Raw genomic sequence first — 24,270 nt, forward strand, 5'->3', positions numbered from 1 at the left:
CCACCACCTGCAGTCTGTGAGTATATGAGTGCAAGTGTAAGGATTTCAATAGGCCAAAGTCATCCCTAAAACCTCAGAGCCCTCTTTCTCCGGATTCTAATGCAGAGCAGGCGCACATTCTCCGCCTAGCTAGATCCATTCTCAGGGTTGATTCATGACTTCCAGGTAAGTATTAGTTTAACAATAGCGAGACAAGTGAAAAGGTAGCATCTTAGAATTTTGGTGAAGTTTGAAAGATCTAATTACTTTATAGATGATAAATCCAAAAACCAGAGAGGTAAAGTGATTTGCCCAAGGTCACACAGGTAGATGGTATTCAGATCACAGGGAAGGGGCCTTGTTTAGTTTGGGACAGAAGCAAGCACAGTGCCTGGCACATAGTAGGCGTGGTGGATGGTGTTGTCCTGGATGGTTCATTCCCTTCCCAGTTAAGCGTCATATACACCCTACTGCTGCTGTCTGTCACATGGGGCCTCCCTATGGAAGCAGGGACACTAGGTGGTAAAGACAACTCCGCCCTAGCCTTTCTGGTTTCAGTGAACCAGCCATGAGCTTTTCTGGGCCCCCATATGGAGCCAAATGGAAAGAGACTGCCCACTAGCCAGATATTTCTGGAGCACTGGGAGTGGGCAGAGCAGGGCTCTGGACTTGGGAGCAGGCAACTCCAGGCACTGACTTGGCCACATGCCTGTGAGCCACTCCCAGAGCTCCAGGGCAGCGAGCAGCTGGAGGAGGTGACCTCACCCAGTCCATGGTTGGTGCACAGACTGCCACCTGCCTTACAGATATGGGACATGCCAGCCCCCTTAATCATGTGAGCTAATTCCTTAAACTTAATCTCTTATGAAGAATCGTGAGCAGTCAGAATCACACTGTACAATATAAAATTTATTATAAAACTTCAGCAAATATAAATATCCAGATGCCCATTCTGAACACAGCTGCATGGCGGGAAGGGAGAATGACAGCAGCACCCGCACTGACAGATGATGCTGGGGCCTGCGGGGCAGCTTCCCACCGGGAAATCAGTGCCTTCTCTCTGAATGGGCCTCACAAACACAGCCAACATTCATGGAAAAACAGTTTAAAAACCCACAACGCACAAAAATGAAACCTGATTACTAAGGTTATCGTGTTGGCATATTCATTGGAGAAGAACCACCCACGCCCCTTCCTAGGACAGCAGGGTTGTGGTGCAGGCAACAATTCGCTAATCATGGTATTACCTGTAATTCTGTCATCTAAAAACGAAAAGCACTAAGAAACAGTTTAAATAGAGACACTCACTTGTAAATAACTGCGAGAGAGAAAACCTAAGATATAAAATCCTCTCCCCCAGCATCCGAGTCTGTAAGAGATACAGCACCTTAGCAGGAATTTAATTTTTCCTGTTTCCAGAGGCAAACTCTGAAAGCAGGACTGAGTCCCACCTCTCGGGGCAGGCAAGTGCCCCTTAGAGACAATACCAGCTCTTGTCACAGCACCAAGTCCTTGCAAAGAGAAACTCTGTTGCTAGGGCATGAAGCGGGGCCCTGGGAACACAGCCAGGATCTGTCCAGGCCGCCTGCTTGTCCTGGTCAGAAGCTGGTTACTCCTAACCTCTGGAGGGGACCCCGAGGTGGGAGGAAGGCCGGCACACTTAGCAGCAGAATTTTGTACTTGTTCCTAATTTCGTGGCCTTTCTTCTTTTTACAAAGCACCAAACATTTATTAGCATTTACCAAGTTCAGCTCCACTGTCTTTCAGACTTGATTTAGCTGAAATACACATGCAGGGAGCACTGCTCCCGTTTGGCAGAGCAAGCCCTACTGCCTCCTCCAGGTGTCAACCCAGCATGACTCTATATGCTTGTGTGTGCACAGGTGACACCACACACACCCACACGTGCACGCTTGTGCACAAAGAGCCTAACAGCTAACAGTTTTTCTTCTTCCAGTTTCCATCTTTGGATGCATTCCCATGTGAACTGGACAGTTCGTTGGTGCTGAAAACAGGCATTTCCCCGCCCCTGGGAGGGGGCCCCACCCTCACAGGTTGGATTTGGAGCAAGTCTCGCAGCACTGCTGGCCGTAGAACTGGTGGCTGCACATCCCGTGCTGGGGCACCAGGGAGCACCAGTGCAGGTGGTCTCTGCAGACGGCATCTAGAAATGAGCAAATGTCCCTTAGTCCGTGTCCCCACGCCATGTCCACTGCTAAAAGCTAGTAACTCTGCTGGCAAATCAAGGTGAATTTGTCATTGTCTTGAAGCTGCTGAGGGATAGCAGCTCTTCAGGTCAAATTGGGCCACGTGTAATCTGCTGTTTTTATTAGGCCCTTCTTAGAAGATCCAGCAAAACTGAACTTTTTTCTTTTTGTGTTAATCCCACCCACTCAACCACTCATCCACCCGAGACACAGGCACTCTGTGGATGGAGTTCAACCATTAATCTTCTGATCGAGCTGACCCACTTGCTCTCCCCAGCTCCATCTCCTCTCTGAGAAGCCTCCAGAGACAGACTGTTGATCTCTGCAAAGGCATTGGAGGCTCTGTGCACAGAGATGGAGTTTAAGATGAAGAAGGTGGCCTTTGTGTAACTTGTCCCTGAAGAATAAGGAGGATAGCACTGATATAGGAAAAGACATCATGCTTTCTTAAAGCTACACTTAAAAGTAACCACCATAGATGTCATGTCTAGGGAGGTGTGAGAAATGAGGACTGTTTCATGGGAAAACTGGTGAGTGGATGAAAAGAGAAAAGGTGTATCAGAGACAAGAACTGAACTCTAGGGCTCTCTAACCGGTGGCACCCCAACTTCCTCAGGATCTCCAAGGAATGGCTCCAGAAACTTGACAGCCCCCTCCAACATGCCAAGGTCAAGCCTAGGGGCTCCCAGCACTCACCTTTCTCCTTTGCGATGGGGCAGAAATGAGTGTTGCAGGCCAGGGAGGCTTCTGGCTTCTGGTGAACGAAGCAGCCCACAGCCGGCCGGCCCCCTGCCAGGCACTGCACGGACCTGGTCTGCACGCCACCCCCACAGCTGGCTGTGCACTGTGAGAAACACATGCATGTCAGTCATCCAGGGCTGCTCAGTTCTCAGAGTGCTCCCCTCTTCCAAGCATCCCCCTCCACCCAGACTCCACAAGGTGTCTCTCTCTCTCTATGATGGTGGGTGGCTGACTAGATTCTGGATTAATCTCAGGTATGGACAGAGAGGAGAAGTGCCCAGAAGTTTATAATGTTCTTAAGTCATCCATGGGTTGATGGACACAGGAAACTGGCACACATCTGGGGACATAGCATCTTTCCCTGGATCTGTCCAGGCTGTGGTTCTGGCATGAAGGAATCAGTGTCCTTTATGGATGCCATCACAAAGCCATCTTTCTGGTACTCTTGACAAGCCAACGCCCACAGAGGCTTGATAACACTAAGACCCTTCTCCACCCCAAGTTCACGGACTCTGGATGCCTGGAAGTGGCAACAACAGCTTCCTGGGTTCATTTTGTGATGGCATTTACATCCTCCCAAGGGCAATGTTCTTTGGCACCAAGGCCCTGTTTCTTAAGGTGCCTGGCACAGCAGAGCTAGAGAATGCAATGGAATGATTAGAGCATCTTCCACTAGCTGGCTGGCTGGACACACACAGAATATATGACAGGGTCATCTGAGATCTACTGCGGGCAAGAAATCAGGAGAGGGTTGCTCAGAAAGACAAAGGAACCCCAAACTGTGGCAATTCATCTGTCCAAAAGAAAGCAACTCAAACTCTAGACTGTATCACAACTGAGCTGTTTGCACTGAATAGAGTTTCCTTCTTCTCTGCACTCCAAATTGCGGATTCCCGTGGGTGTTGAATGGATGCCAATAGTCACCGGTTGACACTGCATATCTATCCAAGATGCTGCAGGTGCTCTAGGTCCGGCCACTGCTCTAGATGACAGAATTGCATCAGCCAATACCCATTTCACTTTTCTGGACTGACTTTAGTTATATCTAAATTTAAGAATAGTGGTGCATAGAGTCCATTCCATATTTGTCAGAAGTTTTAACAAGTCATCCTGTCAAAGGCCTGAAACTTTTGTGTGTGGCTTTAGCAGTCACTGTCGTCCTTCAGCCAGACAGACAGTCCAACAGGTGTTCCCACTGAAGCCATTCCCAGACCAAATTAGAATGTGAAACACCCTAAGCCCAAATGACCCAAATAATTTAAATCAGTCCTGCTAGGCGACAAGCCATTAAGTTTGATGAAAAGCAAAGCCATTTAAATAAACAGAAATCAATAGAACCACAATCTTTATACTGTTACAAGAATAAACCTGTCTGGGGGCAAAGTTCAGCCAGGCACTGGCCATACATCACAGCCTGACAATTTCCCACAGTCTGAGTCCCAGAGTCCTGGCTACAAGTGCTTATGGCAAACACAGCCGTAAGAGTTATCACTCCCAAGAAGTTAAAGTCTCAGAAGATAACAGAGGAATCACATTGGATACATGTTAGGCAGGATATGATAAAAGTGACTTGTTAGACAAACAGACTGAGTATTTCAGACTGGTAAAAGCTATTACAGACATGTTTTAGCCTTTTTGTTTTGGTTTAAATTAAATACTGATGAGTGTTGCTCCCCTCTTTGTAAATTTGCCTATAAGTCTCCAAATTGAGCAGAGTGGCCTGCCAGGTAAAGGGTGGGGAACCTGTTTCAGGATTAGTTTCCCTACTAACAGAGAGACAACAATCTGGGAGAAACACCTCTATTTGTCTCCCACTCACAATTCTCTAGGGACAGAGTAAGCATACACCTGCCCAAGAAACAACTCAAGACATATGTATAAGTTTAGAAAATATATAAAAAATTAAAAAAGGAACAACCCAATTCCACTCCTTAGCCCATCCACTGCTTCATCTTGTTGGACAGACTGTGCACTCAGAAGAAAATTAAAGGGAAACGTTTGTAGCTATTGATACTTTTTTGTGATTTAAAGCAGGGAATGCTTAAAAATAATACACTTCAAATGTCCCCTGCCCCAATGATTTAAATTAAACTATTTCTAAATTGAATACCTTTTGGAGAGGAGTTCATACATTTCTAAATGAAAAATCTATCAAGTTTGAAGACAACAAGAACCACAGTGGGGCTGGAACATAAGCCAAGGTCAGTATGAAAGGTCTATGAAAGGTGTACCTCTTCCTCCCCAAGGACTGAGGGAATGGTTGCTTCTGCAGAACTCAGAGCCTGGGACCAGGAGTTATGGCCGAGAAAGCAGAGGAGGGGCAGTGGGCAGGCTGGGATATTATGATTTTGTAAGAAGCTGGCTGATAAATAGCCAAATCTGGGCTCACAGAGACACAGCCAGAGCTCTGACACAATGGCGGGGAGGGGGACATCATTTAGAGGGGATTTTGAACTGATTTTATTCTAGTAAAAATTTAGATAATATTAAAATAGATTCTATGATAGATTAAATTGGTTCTGATAAATATTTCTTTTGGACTTAAAGACAACAATTATGTGTGATTTTTGCTCTGTCACATTTGTTCATTTGAGTTTCCCACTCAGATCAATAGCAGGAATTCTCAATCCTTAACAAAATTTTTACATAAATCAAACTTAGCTAATGGTTTCTGTGGGGATGGGGATACAGCAGCATGACTAGGAAGTAAACCATAGATAATTCTTAATGAACTTGTCTGGCCACATTCTCTCTCTAAACACACACACACACACACACACACACACACACACACACACACTCGCGCCTGTCATACAGCAGCCATGAGAGATGGGTGTTTGTTTTAAATTTAGTCATAGAAGCAGGGGGAAATGGGTGCCTGGCAAGCAAGCATTGTCTTTGGATTTTAAAGATTATACCCCTACATATGGGTCTCTCAATAGAGCTCACAATGTCAATGGACAATGTAAACAAAAACCCTGAGAAAAGTGTGTGGTTTAACTGTGCTGGGAGAGAAAGATCTTTAAATAAGGATGAGAAGTGGCTTCCCTGACTCACTCATTGAATTTGTTTTTTCTTTAAAATTCTTACATTCAGCAAACATTCCCCCCCGAATACTTAGTATGGGCTAGGTGCCCTTGTAGGTCCAAGATATATATATGGAGAGAGAGAGAGAGAGAGAGAGAGAGAGAGAGAGAGAGAGAGAGAGCGCTTCTATACATGCAAACACACATATAATGTACAAATGTATATACACACATACAATTGTATAAAATGCACATATAAAACACTTAGTATAACATCTGTTACAAAGCTATATCTGGGCAAACATCACTCTTAATGGTTGTTTTGTGACCATATCTGTTTTCTAGCAGCTCATGTTCAAGTGGGCAGCCTTGATCTCTGCCTGTCACTGGGCTGGAGGGTGGACAGAGCATGATTCAGCACGGGAGGGGTCTCCAATCCAGAGTCTACTTTCTCTCCATGCTTCCTTCCAGTACAGGACCCCAGAGCTTTCCCCTCGGTGAACTTGGGGTGTAGGGTACATTACCTGGGTGTTACCCCAACTAATAGTGGGATGGATGAGTTATGCTAAGAGCTCAGCGCCATCCCCATTCAGTGTCCAGTGCAGGCTCTCAGGGAGAGTTTGGCATGATGAGTGAGTGAGGGGGCAAATGGGCAGATAGGACAAGCAGACACTGTTCAGGCAAGAACAACTGTGGGGGCAGGGAAGGCTGTGATACCGCTGCCAGCTGGGTTGTTTCTATTGCACCAGGCATTGAGTAGATATTCTGAGAAATATTTTTGGAGAAAGACAAAGCCCCGTGGAAGTTCCTTTGGAAGTGGCAAAAGACAGACACCAGCCCAGTGCTATTTGGGATCAGCTGCTAGAGACATCGAAGGCCCAGCTTGGGGGCCCTGAGTACATACATGTGTTGTGACAATTTGGTGGTGCAACACTCCTGATAAATTTAGGATTTGAACTTGGATGTATTGGTGGAAATGTTACCTGATAGGGTTCTGACATCCTGGTCAAGGACCAAGGTGATTATAAGGTGGAAAACCACAAGTTTGTGGTCATGCATGACATCATTTGCCTTTAAAAGCCTACATTCCGCCATGTGCCCATGAGGACCATGGGCTCTGACCAGGTCTGTGTTCTGCTGCCCAGAGTGGAGGTGAGATAGAGTAGGTGTCCCCAGGACCAAGCTGAGCTGTCAGGACCATGGAGAGGTACATGGTGACTGTGAGCTGAAATTGACACCAGAGTCTCTATGCCTCAGTTTCTTTGTCTGTAAAATGGGGGTGATAGTGTTACCTTCCTCATAGTGTCGCTGGGAGGGGCAAATGAGTTAGGAGTCCCACAATTCCTAGCACAGTGCCAGCGGTGGGAGGGGCGTGGCTCCGAGCAGGTGTTCGTCCTTGTTACTGCCTTTATTGCTGCCCATGGCACTGAGGCTCTCAGCAGAGAATCCAAGAGTGCTTCCCAGGGTGTGAGAGTATGATTTTGAGGACCCTCTACAAGATGGGTCTGGCAGAGGGGCATACACAGGCTGGTCACCACTGCACACTACATCACTCTTCCTCCACCTTCATCTCTTTGGAAAGGACAAAGTCAGAGATGGGCCCTCCACTCTGCAAAGAAGGCTGGCCCACTGGTCAACAGATTAGAAAGACAAAAATATGTTCCCTTCCCCTCCCTGCAGTGACTGAAAATAAAGCAAAGCGCCCCCTCCTGGGCAGAAGCAAGTAGTGCAGGTGCCCCAGGTTTGGCCAGCTGGGATGGGTCAGGCAGGGTCAGCCCCTGGAACCCCACTGCTGAGGGTCAACTCCACAGAGCTGAGACAGAAATAGCAGCAGGAGCCAGAGGAGTGAGGGCGTGGCCATGGGACATGGAGAAATCCAAAACTAAGGGCAGAGGAGCAGAACTACAGGCAGAAAAGGGACAAAGCTCAGCAGTGTGAGGGCTGCCAGGAGCCCTAGGCAGAAAACAGGGTGAGGAAGGAGGGTGAGTTAACAAGAATAATAGCAGAATTCTCCTTAGATGTGAAGGGAGTGTGGTAGGGGCAAGGAGCTGGGCACACCAAAGGCCCCAAGAGCACTCTGCGTACCTCTCTGGGTCTGGGCTGCCCGAGTCTGAAGTCCCAGGCAGGACACGACATTCTAGGCTGTCTTGACCCCTATTCTCACTTAATTTGTAATAAACCTAGTATAATCTTACAACCACCTACTCATTCCCAATTTCTTCCTCATTCACTCACCTCTGGGAATTCTGCCTACCGTTTACCCAAAACATGACATTTTCCAATGCTTAATTGGGTGACTGTTAAGAACAAAGAACATGTGCCCTAAAATATTCTGCAGCTTTTGTAGAGCACCCTCTTCAGAAAGCCACAGGCACCAAGAAACACAGGCACCTGCACATACCATGGAGAGAAGGTCAGGAGCTGCCTAGTGGGCTTTGATACCCTCTGAGAAGCTCCCCGCCTGAGCCAGCTGCCAAGGTGGGAAGCAGGGCCCCTACCTGAGACCAGGGCGAGGCAAACCAGGTGGCCCGCGGGGGGCCTGTGGCAGCAAACAAGGGGTGCTTGGGGCAGGGGAACTGGGCGCAGGCACGTTCCAGCTCCAGGTCAGGCTGCGGCAAATGCAAGCACTTCTTTGAGGTCAGCTCCCGGTACTTCCCAGAAATGTACTTTTCAGCACATCTTAAGAATCGTTTCTGTGTTCCCCTTTCACATGTAACAGAGCACTAAAAACAAAAGTAAACAAAAGATGTGAGTGAAAAATACTTCTTTTGTGGCGCTGTCTCTTACAAAATATTTGAGTCAAACCATCTCCTGATTATATCAGCTTTAAGTTTTACAGGAGTGTAAACATTCAATGAACTTTATTGGCATTTCAAAAGCATTACTGATTCTATCACTAAAAAAGGTGGGCTCTGGCCAGTGTGGCTCAGTTGGTGGGGCATTGACCTGAGCAATGAAAAGTCATTGGTTCAATTCCCAGTCAGGGCACAAGCCTAGGTTGTAGGCTCAGTAACGGGTAGGGGGTGAGCAGGAGGCAATCAATTGATGTATCCCTCTCACATTGATGTTTCTGTCTTCTCCTTTCCTCTCCCTCTAAAAATCAAGAAACTTTTTTTTTTAAGGAATATCTTAAGACCATAGTGGCCTAGAATTTGGGGGCATAAGTAGGAACAAGGCAATCAACACTATGGAAGGGGTCATTCTGAAGTAATCATTTCACTGGGAAATCAAAATGTTAAGCTGTAACTGATATTAGAGTGCACTGAAATTTAATTCACAGGACATGAGGTGAACCACAGAGATGCATGGGTTAACACTGACTGCAGTGTGAAGCTGGACCCTAAAGCAGGGGCAGGCAGAAGAAACCCAGGGCTCAAAAATTTTCCCCAGAAAGCCCAGTGCTCCCCATGAAGACAGCAAGTGCACAGGAGCAAGTCCACTTATTCTCCGTAGAGGGGTGCTCCAAGCCTGAGCTGTCACTGCTGTGGGATACTTGGCACGTGCAGAATGGGTCCTGGGCGAATCAGCGGGCTGGGCACAGGCGGCAAGTTCAGGTTGTGCAGGGAGGACACAAAAGCCCAAGGCACACTGTTGTACCAGAGGGCTGGCCGGGCTCGGAGGGTCTCGGGAGAGTGGTCCCAGAGTCTGAAGTTGCTGGCCTGTGGTAGAGGAGTGGGTGACGCTGAGCCTTCTGGGTGATTCCATCTACTCTGTAGTGTCTGCAGGTTGCATATGAGGAACCTGGTTGGCCTTACCTGTCTAGGTTCTGGCTTCACACTCTTTGAGTTCAGGTGTGGCTTACAGGTGTGCTTTGTGGGTGTTTTGATGCCAAAATGGAGGCAGAACTTGGAGACTACTCAGTTGCCTCCCATGGCTATGCCAAAGAGAGGCACTGCCCCCTCTCTCTCTCTCTCTCTCTCTCTCTCTCTCTCTCTCTCTCTTTCTGTCTCTCTCTCTCTCTCTCTTTCTGTGTGTGTTAAATGTTCAGGGGGAGGACTACCCACCTGGATATCCACAGATTATACAGCCCAGGCACTTCCCTTCAATGCACTCAGCCTCCTAAGGAGTGTGGGTCAGTCCTAGGAGATGCCGGCATTCTTGTGTCCCAGGTGAGAGAATCCAGAGTTCTCCCTTAGCCATGGCATTTGCTTCAGTGAGTGACCGTGTTTTTACTTTTCAGTAGCAAACTGAAACAGTGTCTGAATGGGATTGAAAACCCTGGTTGGCACAGCCACCCTTTTATTGATTCATGCCCCACCCTGATTAAGGCATCAGTCCAGGTGTGGGCTGGGAGGAGACTCTGTCTGTCCCAGAGGCACTTGGGGTCAGGATCTAGGGGCTTTCCTTTCACAGGTGCTGTGGAAATGCAGACAGACAGCTCTGGGATTACAGAGGAGGTCTCTCAATGCCCGTTCCCATGGGTTTCCACTTGGTGGGGTGCTACTGTCGTTCTGCCCATGTTAGCTTTCTGGTGTCCTTCCGGGGTTTATTGACACCACCTCTGAGTTGATGCACACCACAGCACGATTAAGGAGCCCTGGCATGCCCCTCAGGCAGCCCCCACACCTGTCCCAATGCCCTCTCCCTAGTGTGAGATGCTGTGCTGGGCAGAGGTGGCAGCTCTGTCTGCCCCCTCACAGGCTGTCCCAGCCCTCAATTGGGCCAAAGCTAGTCATAAAGCCTTCAGCACTCCAAACTTCTGTTAGTCCCAGCATAATAGGGCCAGGACAGTCCCCAAATAATGCAAACAAGGGGGCTTCTGGACTTCAGCAGCACAAGGCTTTGATTCCAGCAAACCCAACACGAGCAGTGTATTCTCTAATATGAGAACTGCCCATGGACACTGGTCTCTGAAAACAGTCCGGGTCCTCTAACTTTCCCACGGTAGCCCACTCTCCTCTGGCGCTGTGTTGTATAAGCCTTTCCTGGGAAATGGCTGCAGCTGTTCTGGGGTTAAGTGGGTCCCCGTGACCTCACTGTGAGCATGATGAATGTCCCCTACTCTCTCACCTGTATCCCATCCACCCACTCATCCTCATCTTAGCACCAACCGTGTGATGAGCTTGTGGATGCACTGCTTAAGGACACTGTTAAATATTCAGGAGGAGGACTGCCCACCTGGATGCCCACAAATTATACTCGGTCTGTCTGTCTGTGTTTCCACAACACCCAAGGAAACTAAAGGACATGTCTAGGAATGGAGTGCCTTAATGTTGGCTGAAGCCAGATGGTGGCCTGAATGGGGGTGCAGAGTTGGAGCAAAAAGGGGAGGAGGAGAAGAGGGGAGGAGAGGGAAGCAGTGAAACCAGATGAAGAAATATGGCCCCAAGGGGAGAGTTGGGGAGAGTTGGTCAACCTTCTTCTGTCTGGACCAGGTGCATCTATCTGAGACCAGGCACACCTACCTGGGACCAGGCAGACACAAGCCACTGCAGCTTCTTGTGCTTGTAGCAGCGCTTAAGCGGACAGGCTTCGTGAGTCCTGGGCTTGGGCTCTGAGCTGCAGAGGGCGTCAGGCAGCAGCTGTGCCCTGGCTGAGGGGTTGGTGCTCTTACAGGCCACGGACCTCTTCCTCCATCCCTTCCCGCAGGTTCGAGAGCACTGCATAGGGAGAGTAAGCCTCAGCTCCCAGCAAGGAATGCTCAGACCTTGCTGGGGGAGACTTAGGCCACAGGCCCTGCAAGGCCTGGTGAAAACCCAGCTCTGTGTTGCATAAGAGGGGCCCTGCTGCCACCGCCCCCATATTAACCCTGCCCAAGGTACCTCTGCCCAGGGCCCAGCACTCCAAGTGGGCGGGCAGCTCTGGGGACGGCAGGCCTGTCGGCTGGCAGGGACAGGCTGTGGACACAGGCTGGCCGAGACCCGCTCTGCTCTGTAATGGGCTCGCTGCGTGCACTGGACCACTCGGCTCTGTGTCCCTCCACCACACGTCCTGCTGCAGGTACTCCAGTTCCCCACGGTCCAACTGGGAGGGGACAGAGAGACCTACAGTGAGGGACAGTGCCACCTCTTCCTGAGGGGAGGGCATGTCTGTCCAGGAAGCCACTGACATTGCTCACCTACACTCTACATGTGTAGAGTTATTTTTAGAGGTCACCCTGATCACAGATGCTTCTCACTCTCATTAGCTTTCCTGATTGTCATTCTTCCCCCTGCCCTGGTTTCAAGGTCACCTGTACTGGGAAATAACTTTCTTTAACACAATTTTTCTGTTTTCCCTCTAGCTCAGTGGTTCTCAACCTGTGGGTCGCGGCCCCTTTGGCAGTCGAAAGACCTTTCACAGGGGTCGCCTAAGGCCATACTGCATATCAGATATTTACATTACGATTCATAACAGTAGCAACATTACAGTTATGAAGTAGCAACGAAAATAATTTTATGGTTGGGTCACAACACGAGGAACTATATTTAAAGGCCCAGAAGGTTGAGAACCACTGCTCTAGCTCCTTTTTAAAAAATGGAAAATTTTAAACATATAGAAAAGTAAAGGCCCTCTGTGTCCCATCCACTCAACTTCAACTATTATCAAGGCTGTGCCAGCTCCACGTGTGTTGTTCTGCCAAGAGCAGAATGGCGGGGCCATTCCTCAAGTTCTCAATTGGGCCCCATTTTCAGAGCCAGTTTTTTGGCTCTTGTGAAAGTTCTCAGGACAAGTCAGTGGTGGAAGGAGAGGAAAGATGGTGACACTTCCTGGATGGGAAGCAGAAGTGACCTCCCCCCAGCTATGCAGCAGCCCTGCCAGGTCCCTTGCACCTTTAGGCTGAGTTTTGCCTTGACATTTTTACTTACTTTCATTTGTAGAAGTCTTAAACTATTTTATACCAAGGTTGCTCCTGAAGAAATTCTATTATGTGTCTAAGACAATTACAAAAAATCCCTATAATACAATGTTTTATGCTCATAAAAAAACAAACAATGTTGGGCTTATAGGAATTGTTCCGTTTCAACTGTGGAAATGCTTCCATTTTTTAGGGTCAATAAAATGACTGTCTTTTATTTCATGTTAAATCATGTAAATTATGCCTCCTTCCTTGCTATGAAACAGGTTTTCAGCCTCTTGGCTGTGATGCTTCTGCCTTTGGAGCTTCTCAGTTGCTTCCTGTTGCTTTTATGTTTTCTCCCATTTCTTGTGTTTGCTCTCTCAGCCCTGCAGACCTGTAAATTCTAATTGCTGTGTCCACACAGGGGCTGCAAAGCCGTCTTGGCTGCGCTCAGGCTTTTCTCACCCCCTCGTTAAGTCCTCTGTCTCCATCATCGTAAGCTGTTCCAACTGGGTCTATCCATTCTCTGCCCTTCTGTTAACTGCCCGCCATTAAGAACCCTTCCTGAACCAAGATCGTTCGCAGAGCATATGGAAACGCCAAGTGTCTGTTTCCTTTCACAGGCAGAGCTTTGGGGAAAGGTCTTAATTTCCGCTCATGATAGAGTCAACATCCACACAAAGTCCCAAGCTTTCTGAGGGTTCCAAGAGCAGATGCCAGGTGTGTTCAGTAGCGAACCAGGGGCCCCACTTGCGCCACTTTGTTCTGTTCTTCCTGTCTGCCTGGCAGCTAGAACAAAGCAGGCAGCTGGAATTACCCAGATCAAGAAGACTCGGCCATCCAGCCATCGTCTGAGCTTCCCCGGCCCAGGATGGCCCTTGTCGGGCACACTTTTAGAGAGGGTTGCTGGGAGAGGTGATGGACCTGACCGATGTCACTCAACATTTGAGGCAGGGTTTCCTGGCACCACTAGTTCAAGATTCAATATCACTATTTGTCACAGGCATTAGTCATTTCTAAATAAAATGACTTTCCCTTCTACATTAAAATAATACTAACATTTTGGTTTTGGTTATTTAAAGTTTCCTTTGAAAAATGCAAATTTCCAACCAGAGTGTTTGGCTTTAGTAAGATACCTTGTCATGAAGCACCACCCGGACAGCCACATGCTGTAACTACCCTCCGATTCAGAAGCCAACCCGCTTGGCATGGACCAGTGTCCGCTCTGCTGCCGGCTGAGCCAGCCAGGGGTCACAGACTCACATCAGGGAGTCACTCAGAGAGCAAGTAACTGCTAATTTCATTGTAGAATTCAGTTTCAGTTGTTTTATTTTTCTGCTTATTCTCTTTGAATTTTCAAGACAGCGTAGATTGTTCCATTTCCACCACACTTTTCTTCTACATGAAATGTTTTAAAGATAACAATGCTGATCCAACAATAAACAGATGCTAGTTTGAAAGTCTGCTTTTTCCACTGGGAAACAGTAAGTTAACTTAAAGAGGGCCTGGCAGAACTGTAAGCTGACAGCACAGCAGTGGAGGTCAGAGAACGTGGGGGGATGAGGAAGGAGAGAAACTGCTTTTATGAGCCCATCTGGCAGATGGCCAGAGGCCCTTCACCTGCCTTCCCTATCTGCTGATTTGGAATGCATTATTGGTCTGTGTCAAAGGACATTTCATCAGCGTCAAATGGTACCTGCTACATTCCAGGCAAGTACAGAGGCAGAAAACTAGCTCTGCCAATGATCTTGGTAACCAAATGTGCAAGTGAATGGTGTCGATATAGCCAGAATTATTGGACAAACAGATAGCACTCTGCTCACATGCTCTACTTTCCGGAGCAACACACTTTGTCTCCAAATCCACCTAAAGTTCACTAGTAAGCACATTAGAATAGCGAGGGCCAGACACCCACTCATTCCCTCCACCACGGTCTGTTTGCAGGATGTTCTGGTGGCAATGCTTGGAATTGGCCCTGATTTTCACTTTAGAACTGAGAGACCATCACTGACCGCCGGTTGGCAAGGACAGGGCAGACTTCAGAAAACAGGAGACCTGGATGGGGATTGCAGGCTTTTGCCGTCAGCACTTGGAAGCTGCACCTTGACTGTTACTTCATTTGTTCAGACTCAAAAGGCAAACCACTTTGTGGACGTGTGAGACTGACGGAGAGATTTATAATGAGACAGACACAGGCACTGAGCTGTTTTCATCTCTAAACGCAGCATTTCTTCTCTGAATCACACCAAGCCAAATTGAAGGACATCAAAAGCTCCCCACAAAGGAAGCACTGTGGGTGCTAATTTTATGGACTGTGAGAAGCCAGAGGTATGTGAATTTTTATTATTAGGGGGCCAACATGCTATTTTTACCAGATTTTCCTGTCTCACTATCCTGTCATCAGTTGTTATCTTAGGAAGAATCAGTAAGATCTACAGAGCTTTCATTTACATGGGGAGACAGGGAAAACAAAATTATGAGGGACACAGAGACCAAAGAATTTGACCTCACTGTTCAAAACAGCCTCAACAATTCCCTGTTTCAGCAAAAATCCTTCTTCTGAGGTTTTTCTTTCTGTAGACCATGGAGGGTGTTTGCATCCCATAAACTCCAATGACAGACTTCAGGTCATAAAAGGGAAAAGGAAAATCATTAGATTCAAGTGTGAATGAAGTTCTGTTTCTTTATGTGGTTGCTCCTCTATCCAGTTTACAGAGTATTGGAAAAAAGGAGGCTGAGTGTTACAGCTGGGAAGGAGCTCAGAAATGATGGACTTTACCAACTGTATCTTAAGTTGGGCAACCGAGCCCCAAGAAGAAAGGACAGTCCCGAGGTAGTGGAAGATGCAAATAAGAGGAGGGGTCAGCAATACCCCCCCCAACAATGCTGCTCTGTGTCCACCCTACTCTACTCAAAAGAATGAACATCTTTTCCATCATCAGATTCCAAAGTGGGAAGGGTAGCTTCCTCTTGCTCCTCTTGCATACCCATTCAACACCCAACCAAGGAATCAACTGTTTATATTACAAACACCTTTGCTCTGGAGTACAAAATACGGGAGCAGTAACTACATAGAGCAGACAAATTAGCAATCTAGACTAGATTGCAACTGAAATCGAGTACTGAGTGAATAGGAGGTACCTGCTACATTCCAGGCAAGTATGGAGGCAGTTTTAACATCCCAAATTTTCATGCCCAAGGATAGTACAAAGGGGCTGAGTGGACCCTGGTCTATGCTCCTGTGACCCAGATGGAACTAAGACAGTGTTCTCCAAACCATAGCTGGCTGGCAGGGCTCTCACATACCCAGGTGTTCCTGGGCTCTCCTTCATTCTGTAGGAATCACAAATCTGAGGTTGGGGGTCAGGATTTTGAATTTTGACAAAGCCATCTCTTCCTCAGCCTGATGAGTAAGATGACCAGCAGGGTTGGGAACATGACTGTTAATAAATGGAACATCCTGCTCTTTAGGACTGTCCAGGACATGGGCCCCTGCAGATGGGCATTATCTTCACTCCATCCCTAGTAATTGAGTTATATTGATGTTATTTTTAACTGTTATGAGAACTAGGATATTTAATAAACTTGCAGTGGGGAGCCTGGTGAATAGGTTCTTCTGGAGGAAGGCAGACACCTTCATTCCTGGTTACTGGTGAATTAGACAAGTCTACTCAGGTGGCCCAGTACCCTGGGTCAGTGCAGCCCTTTTGGTTTTTAAGACTGCGCTCTGGGCCAGCTCCTATACTCATACCCAGAGACTGAGCTTCTGGGAGTGTAAAGTCATGCAAGCTTAGCCTCCTTCCCAAAGAAAGACTATCCCAGAACCAAAGTGGCTGAAGAGCTGGTATGGAGCAGAGCTGCTTCCTTGTATACTGACCAGTCCAACCTTGATATGAAGAACTCTGAGAGGTAAAAGTTAACTTTGCCCAATATTAGCATGTTTCTAAGCCTCCCAAACCACCCAACTTCAGAGCTGGGGAAATATACTTATCCAAGATTGGCTTCATGGTGCAAGGTGTTTGTAAACTTACATTATGCTTGGATACAGAAGGTTGTGACAATGGATGGGTTCATAACTAGGGGCATCATCTAGGTTACAAATATCCCTCTTATGCCACCCTGCTGCCCAAGCAGACAGGAGGTTTTCCACTGGGCAGGGTCAACAAAACCTCCTACATAAGACTCCTTGGTTTTGTCTTCAGGAGGGCAAAGCAGTGGGATACTCCCTGAATCAACTTGTCCTGTGGGGCCTTTAGATCTGATCTGCTCTTCTCTGGACACCAGACATGCCTCACCCCTCTGCCTTTAGTCCATATTCCACTGCAGGAGTAGCTCTCTCTCTCTCTTTTTAAAAATATATTTTATTGATTTTTTACAGAGAGGAAGGGAGAGGGATGAAAGTTAGAAACATCGATGAGAGAGAAACATTGATCAGCTGCCTCCTACACACCTCCCACTGGGGATGTGCTCGCTACCAAGGTACATGCCCTTGACCGGAATCGAACCTGGGGCCCTTCAGTCCGCAGGCCGACACTCTATCCACTGAGCCAAACCGGTTAGAGCAGGAGTAGCTCTCTTATTTACTCATCTGAACTGACCCAACAGACTCATTGGGCCTCTTCATTCTCTTTGTGAAACAACCCAGCCCCAGCCCAGGCCATGCTGAGCTCCATATGAGGGCCAGCCTTGCCCATGGTTGTCAACATCCTCTGCTGCCACCCACTGACAAGCAGGAGCACACGGAACCAGCTGAGCCTACATTCTAATCTGCTTTTCCCAGCTGAACTTGTTATTGGAATTATGTAATAAAATTAAATTTGGTGTAGCCTGATGAAATACGAGCATGAAAAATGAGAAGCTTATTTCCAAGAAAACAAAGTTGGATCTTTGGAATGACTCAGTGAAGACTAGTCATTAAACAAAATTGCTGTCAGCTTAGGCATGACTGAGACCAAGTAAAATACAGAAAAATTAAAAACTAAAAATAATTTTATACTTGAATGAATAGATGAATGAATGTGACCAGTTTCACTCTTCTTTAAAGAAACTCAAACTGGACATCATAGGTATTGCATATATTTTATGCAAAATAATCCACTTCTATTTTTATTAATCAGATTCCTACTCAAAGTAGGTTTTAGCCATAACTAAAAGAATTAGCAAATGGATGCATACTTATGAACTTAACATGAAAATAAAAATTCAAAGTGTATGTGTGTATTTTTATGTATTTATTATTATTATTATTATTATTATTATTATTATTATTGTGTATGTGTGTATGTGTATTTAAATAGTTTTTTCCCTTAATCTACTTTTTCATCAGTGTGCTGAATGAGAACTTCTCTTCTACCTGGTGAGAACCCCCAAATTTTCCCCATTGAACTCCTCACCCATGTATCCCCTGTCCACAAAGCATGCCCATCTGACATGTGATGGGAAAGTGGAGCCAATAGTCCCCATCTCTGCCCTCCTGCCCTTGTGCCCATATTAGGGAGTGAAACCCTCTAGGTGCCCTTTCCCCGACCATCCTATATTTCACCAAATCACAGATTCTACTCCCTGATTCTCCAACAAAGCTGCATCCTCCTATACATCTAACTGAATCCAGGTGTTGGCTTATCTTATGTGTCAACTTGGCTGGGCCATGGTACCCAGATATTTGCTCTAGGAAATGCTACCCTTGAAGTAAAAACTAGCCCTATAAACCGAAGCTGCATGTTACATGGATCTAATGATTACTAACCTAATTTATGTTTTTATTTTAAAAAAATCTCCTAGATTGAAGACACCATTTTCCTAATAGAGAAAAGATACAGCACGTTTCCTAAATTGCTGAGAAGATGAATATATTAATCAATTCCTCATGTAAGTAACTGTCCAATATACTTAATATGAATGATAGAAAGACTGTGGACCTAAACCAGGTTCAGGTTTTCTGAACTATTTGGAATATGTTGCTGTAACAATATTAACACTGTTATTTTGCCCTACAAAGAGTGAAAGGTAACAGAAACAACCTTTTCCTTAAGACACTCACTTTGCTTGGAAAACATTTGCATCTAGCTCAAGAGTCAGCAAACATTTTACTAAATAGCCAGACAGTAAATATTTTAGGTTGGTGGGCCAGATGCTCCCTGCTGCAACCACTCAGCATTTCTGTGGCAGAGGGAAAGCAGCCAGAGACAATGCGGGAACCAATGGCATGCCCGAGTTCCAATAAGACCTGATTTTCAGAATCACCATAGGCCACAGTTTGCCAATCCCAGATAGAACCAGTTCCATTTAGAAATAATAGGATTAAACACATCTGCAGAAACCAGGAAGCGATGGGCTTGTGGGCAGTAGGCAGCACGTCTGAACAAGGTAGGTAGGTACATTGGAGTGTTAGGCCTATTTTGAGTGCAGCCAAAGCAGGTTATCAGGAAGAAAAGGACACACTTCCCCATTGTCAGAGACAGATATTAACAACAACAACAACAACAACAACAACAAAAACCAGCAACAAAGTCCCGCATGTCAAATCTTGACTTTCTAACAGAATCGATTTGAATATTAAAGAGTCAGAATGAAGCTTCATACACTGAAGCACCAGGAAGGGAACCAGCATCTCACAGGTAGAGTGCAAATTCAATTAAGTAAAAGCCAAGCTGGAGCTCTCCATCTTTGAGAGCTATAAACTTGTTTAATTCTCCCTACAAACCAATAAGCTGGATCTTATTCTTTATTCCCCTTCAGAGAGGACAAGAGTGACGTGCAGAAAGGTCATGGAAGAGGTGTGGGCTGGGATTTGAGCCCAGTGAGTGCAGCTTTGGGACCTGGACTCTCACTGCTGGGTTTAGACACACTCAGTGCCTGCTCTGCTCCTTGCACTGTTCTAAGTGCTTACATGATTAACCCATGCACAGACAGGGACCCACTCAACAACCCCAGGGGGAGGGGCTATTAGAATCCTCATTTTAGAGATGAGAAACTGAGGCCCAGAGGTGGTGAGAGCCTCTGCTGCAGGCACTTTACTTCTTGATGATCAAGGTCACACAGCTGGTAAGTGGCAGGGCCAGGGCCGGGGCCGGGGGAGGGACGACTCACTCTGCTGTGTGCTGTTCAATGAATGAGCACTTCTACAAGGCTAGCTGTTTAGCTGGGGGAAAGTTACCTAATATTGATGTGAGATAGTTACCTAATATTGTTTAGCTCTAAAATGTCCTAGGAAAAATGTATATATTTAGGAATTTTATGGGCATTACATATCTTAATTAGACAGTTGCAAAATTTGGTATGTGTCTCTATTTTATATGCACCTAAGTGTAGAATTTATTACTATAGGTAAAAGTTGTGTGTTTATACTTTATGGCTGAATATCCACACAGACTAGTGTTTTGAAAAGTCCTTAATGATTCAATATTGAATCAGTGTCAAAATACTTAGGTTAGGGCCATGCTCTTTCCAAATGATTTTCCCTTAGTCATCATGTCGCCCAGAGTTTCTATAACATCTGAAATATCTTTTCCTGCCTCTCAAAAGAGCCTATTAGTGGTGCTCTAGGGAAAGCTTATGTGTCTAACACAAATTTAAACATTTCACAACTGTAGTTCTTTTTCCTTTCTTTTAAAATAAATGACCTTCCCACAGGAGATGGTTTAATAAGCAACTCTCAAAGTGCAAAGTGTAATTTAAGTCACGGAAGATTCACTAACCACTGTGTTCCAACTCACTTTCTTTGGATCCTCATTTTTTTCTTCTTTTGGAAGGAATGTCAGCTTCCTCTTCTATTACAGGAGTTGAACTTTGCTCACTGGGGCTTCCTTTTAGGAGAAGAATTTTAAAATGATGGCATCACTCCTTCTACAGTTTCAGGCTTTTCTGGCATTTTGCTTTAGGGTTTCTTGGATGTTCATTCTTAGATAAATACTTTGAAATGAGCTTCTCCAGACTCATGAGTCAGTTTTCTAAGAATGCTTTCCAGGTGGCCTTGTCCAGTGGATCTGGACAGTTTGAGCCCAGACCACAGCCTCTCAGTTTCTGCGGCTTATGCACTCAGCTAGCCAAGTGGGATTGGTCACTTAGGGCCATCAATGGAAGGTTTATATACCAAGGTTACCAGGAATTGCCATAAATCCAATTGGTTTTAGGAGAGAACTCAAAGAAACATATTGAATCCATATTTCACTCAGATCAGATCTGCAAGCAAATTGACACCATGGATAGACTCAAGGTCAGAATCCTGCCCAGAGTCTCAGACACATTCTTTGCAATCAAATAGTAAAGAGAGAGATAGTAAGAATATCACGATCATGCGGTTATACTAGCTGAATCTATGAACTAGCCACATTGAAAACCAAACAAAACTAGAATCTCATTTCCTTGATTTTTTTCCCCCCTAAACTCATGAAAGCACTGATGACAAATGAATGATGGGGAACATGAGACATAACGTGAATATTTACCATAGTTCCTACAAAATGACAACAGAACTTGATCTTTTACAGTAGTTTCTAATAACCTTTACATTTTTTCCTTTAAGCTGACAAAAAGTTTCCAAACTGAGGTCCAGGTGTGAAGGTACCACATGCTGTAGATGATTTTTCTGGCCAATTGATTCTTTTAGGTCAGGTGGTTGCCAAAAGTATATAGTTAACATTTGATGCTGGGGTCATCTTTCTTGGTGAGGTTGGAACATTCCATTCTCTGCAGGAAGGAGTTCTCACTGTGGCACTTGGAGGAGATTAATCAGAACCAGAAAATGAACACACAGAGTAACTAGAATAATATTTCTGTAACCTCCGGCTCCCATCCCTATGAAACTACCTTTTACAGTCGCATTCATTCTTCAACACATCCACAGATTAGTTATTTTTCATTCTCTTGGTTGAATTTCTTTCCCATCTGATGGGTCTTATGTATTCGTAAATACTAAATGGTTGTGATGCTCTTAAAAATAGTTTTAATTAACTATTAAATAATGTAGTGAGTTATTTAGTTAGTTAAATATTGTCATATTCTTTGGCATCAACTCTCCATTGTAAAGCTTCAAATAGTAGATCACAAAAACGATCAGATGAATCATGTTGTGAATGTCATATTATCTACTGCTCTTAACAACAATGATGCGAGAAGATGAAAGGGGTGTGAGGAGGAATGTACTATACTGGCATCTAATTAATCATATTTGCTGTATTATAATTGCTATAATTTATTAGCCTATGTTGCAAAAGAACCTAATGATCCAATGTACATTGACATGAGAAAATACTCTTTATATTTAAATAGTTTATACTATGCTCCATATTCTTACAATGAGTTGGGATAGAGAAAAAAACCCTATATTTAAAGATCTCATTCTCTAGATCAGCTGTTTTAAATGACTCAAATTGGGACATCAGCCAATCAGTGTAGCATTTATAATAATTTATGCCAAAATATCATATGCAGAACATAAAAACACCGTCTGGTAGTTTAGACAGTACTATGATATCTTTCTCTAACTGACCCTATGATGTAAGGTCTACATTTGCACAAGTAGCCATGAGAGAATTGCATTTGCCTTCACAGACACAGGAAAAAAATCTGTGGGAAATCCAATTCTTTGAACAAAATAAAAAGGTTTCCTGAAGAATAACTAGTGTAGGCAACTGAAAACAGTGAGACCAGTGGAGGGCTGAATGCAGGTGTGCTGTGTATTACAATCTAATAGGTATTAAATGACATTGGACAGGCTCTGAAAAATCTCCTTGTCCTCAAGAAACCAATATACATATATTCCAAGTCCTTGATAATCTACAGTCAGACAATCCAGGCTGATGAATTCAATCCTAAATCCCTCTAGTCTACTGAGTTCCAATAATACCAGTCAGTAATGATGGATGGCTAGTATTTAATGAGGTGCTTTATTTCTGTTGACTCTTTAATTCACACAAACATTTACATGGTAGGTATTATTATTATATTATTATATCCATTTCAGAGATGAAAACTGAGGTGCAGAAATACTCAGTAATGTGCAGAAGGATATGCAGGAGCACATGGAGGAGTCAGGATTCCAGTGCAGGTGTCCTGACCTGATGCCTGGGCTCTGGATCATCTGAGCCCCACCAAACTTGGGACAAACCATAAATATGGGCCACAGTGGCCACTAGGACAGTGTGACTGACTGCCAATTCTGGAGAAACCCTTCATAAGCATTCTTTCTGCAAACAGATGGCAGAATCCTCTGCAAAGATAAATAATGCGAGAACCAAGATGGCGGCATAAGGTATAAACCTATACGTGCTGCCCCTGACAACAACATTGAAACTACAACTATAAGACAAAACAGCTATCATCCAGAACCACATGAAAGCTGGCCAAGTGGAAGTTCTACAACTAGAAGGAAAGAAAGAAGTGCATTAAGACTGGGTAGGAGGTGCAGAGGTGCCAAGAACAGAGGTACAAAGGGCGCGTGAGGCAGGCTGCACCTGGATGCGCGGTTTTTTGCTATTGGGAGGCGATACAAGCTTTCCAATGCACTGAGCTCATTTAAGGTGAGATTCTGGGGTCCCAGACTCCTACGGGGAGAAACTGGACTGTCTTGCAGTGGGTTGGAAAGTGAGGGTGGCTTTCTCGCAGAGCTGCTTGCAGGGATCATTGTTGCTGTGGGGGCGCGGGACTCAGGGACGCAGAGGGACTCAGAAGGATGCAGAGATGTGGAGTCTGAGTCGTGGAGACGCTGAGGACAGCCATTGCTGTTTGCTCCGCCCTGGTGATTCTCTGAGACCTCGCCCCACTCAATTTACAGCCCCACCCAAACAGTGTGCAGCTGCACAAAGGAATTACCTGCACTTTTTTGCAGCCTAACCTAAAAAACTGCAGCTGGGTCAGAGAGCTCCAAAACTTCCAAACCCCAAACAAAGAGGAGAAATCTGCTGGTATCGCTGTCACTCCTGCTGGGTGGACTCACACAGTGGTTGACTTGGAGATCCAAGAGCCAGGGTACCCCTGGTCAGATTCCAGATTTCAACTCCTCACATCCAAAAGGGACACACTCAAGAAGCAGACTCAGGGAGCACCAAAGCCCCACTGAAGCAAGTCCTGCCCCATAAGGGTGTCTCCAGCACAGCAGTTCTTCCACTATAGACACAGCGAGTCCTCGCAGTCAGCCAAAAATGAGAAGACAAAGAAACATATCAAAAATGAAAGAAATGGAGGAAAGCAAACTAATGGAGGACATAGAGTTCAAAACCACAGTTATAAGGTTACTCAAGAATCTTCTATGAACCTCCGAGGAACTTAGTGAGACCTTCAAGGATCTTAATGAGAATGCCAAAAAAATGGAAAAGGACCAGTCAGAAATTAAACATACACTGACTGAAATTAAAAAGAATATACAGAGATCCAACAGAAGACTAGAGGATCCCAAGAATAAAGTCAAAGATTTGAAATATTAAGAAGCAAAAACACCCATCTGGAAAAGCAAAATGAAAAAAGGATCCAAAAATATAAAGATAGTGTAAGGAGCCTCTGGGACAACTTCAAACGTACCAACACCTGAATTATCGGGGTGACAGAAGAAGAGAGAGAG

The 24,270-nt window shown here is 45.5% G+C and overlaps 1 protein-coding gene across 2 annotated transcripts in view; it reads right to left on the reverse strand.

Moving 5' to 3' along the window:
- Positions 1 to 870: 870 nt before the first annotated feature.
- Positions 871 to 24,270, reverse strand: part of ADAMTS16 (ADAM metallopeptidase with thrombospondin type 1 motif 16) — a gene marked incomplete at its 5' end in the record, with an annotated part of 106,521 nt that continues 83,121 nt past the window's right edge. For both annotated transcript variants that reach the window (XM_081090218.1, XM_081090217.1), the window contains 5 exons: positions 871 to 2,143; positions 2,883 to 3,030; positions 8,452 to 8,676; positions 11,359 to 11,553; positions 11,716 to 11,917. In XM_081090218.1, coding sequence (XP_080946344.1) covers positions 2,028 to 2,143; positions 2,883 to 3,030; positions 8,452 to 8,676; positions 11,359 to 11,553; positions 11,716 to 11,917 — 886 coding nt within the window. In that variant the 3' untranslated portion in view covers positions 871 to 2,027. The remainder of the gene's footprint in view (positions 2,144 to 2,882; positions 3,031 to 8,451; positions 8,677 to 11,358; positions 11,554 to 11,715; positions 11,918 to 24,270) is intronic.

This window comes from Myotis nattereri (assembly GCF_964212035.1).
Source record: "Myotis nattereri genome assembly, chromosome: 4".
NCBI lineage: Eukaryota > Metazoa > Chordata > Mammalia > Chiroptera > Vespertilionidae > Myotis > Myotis nattereri.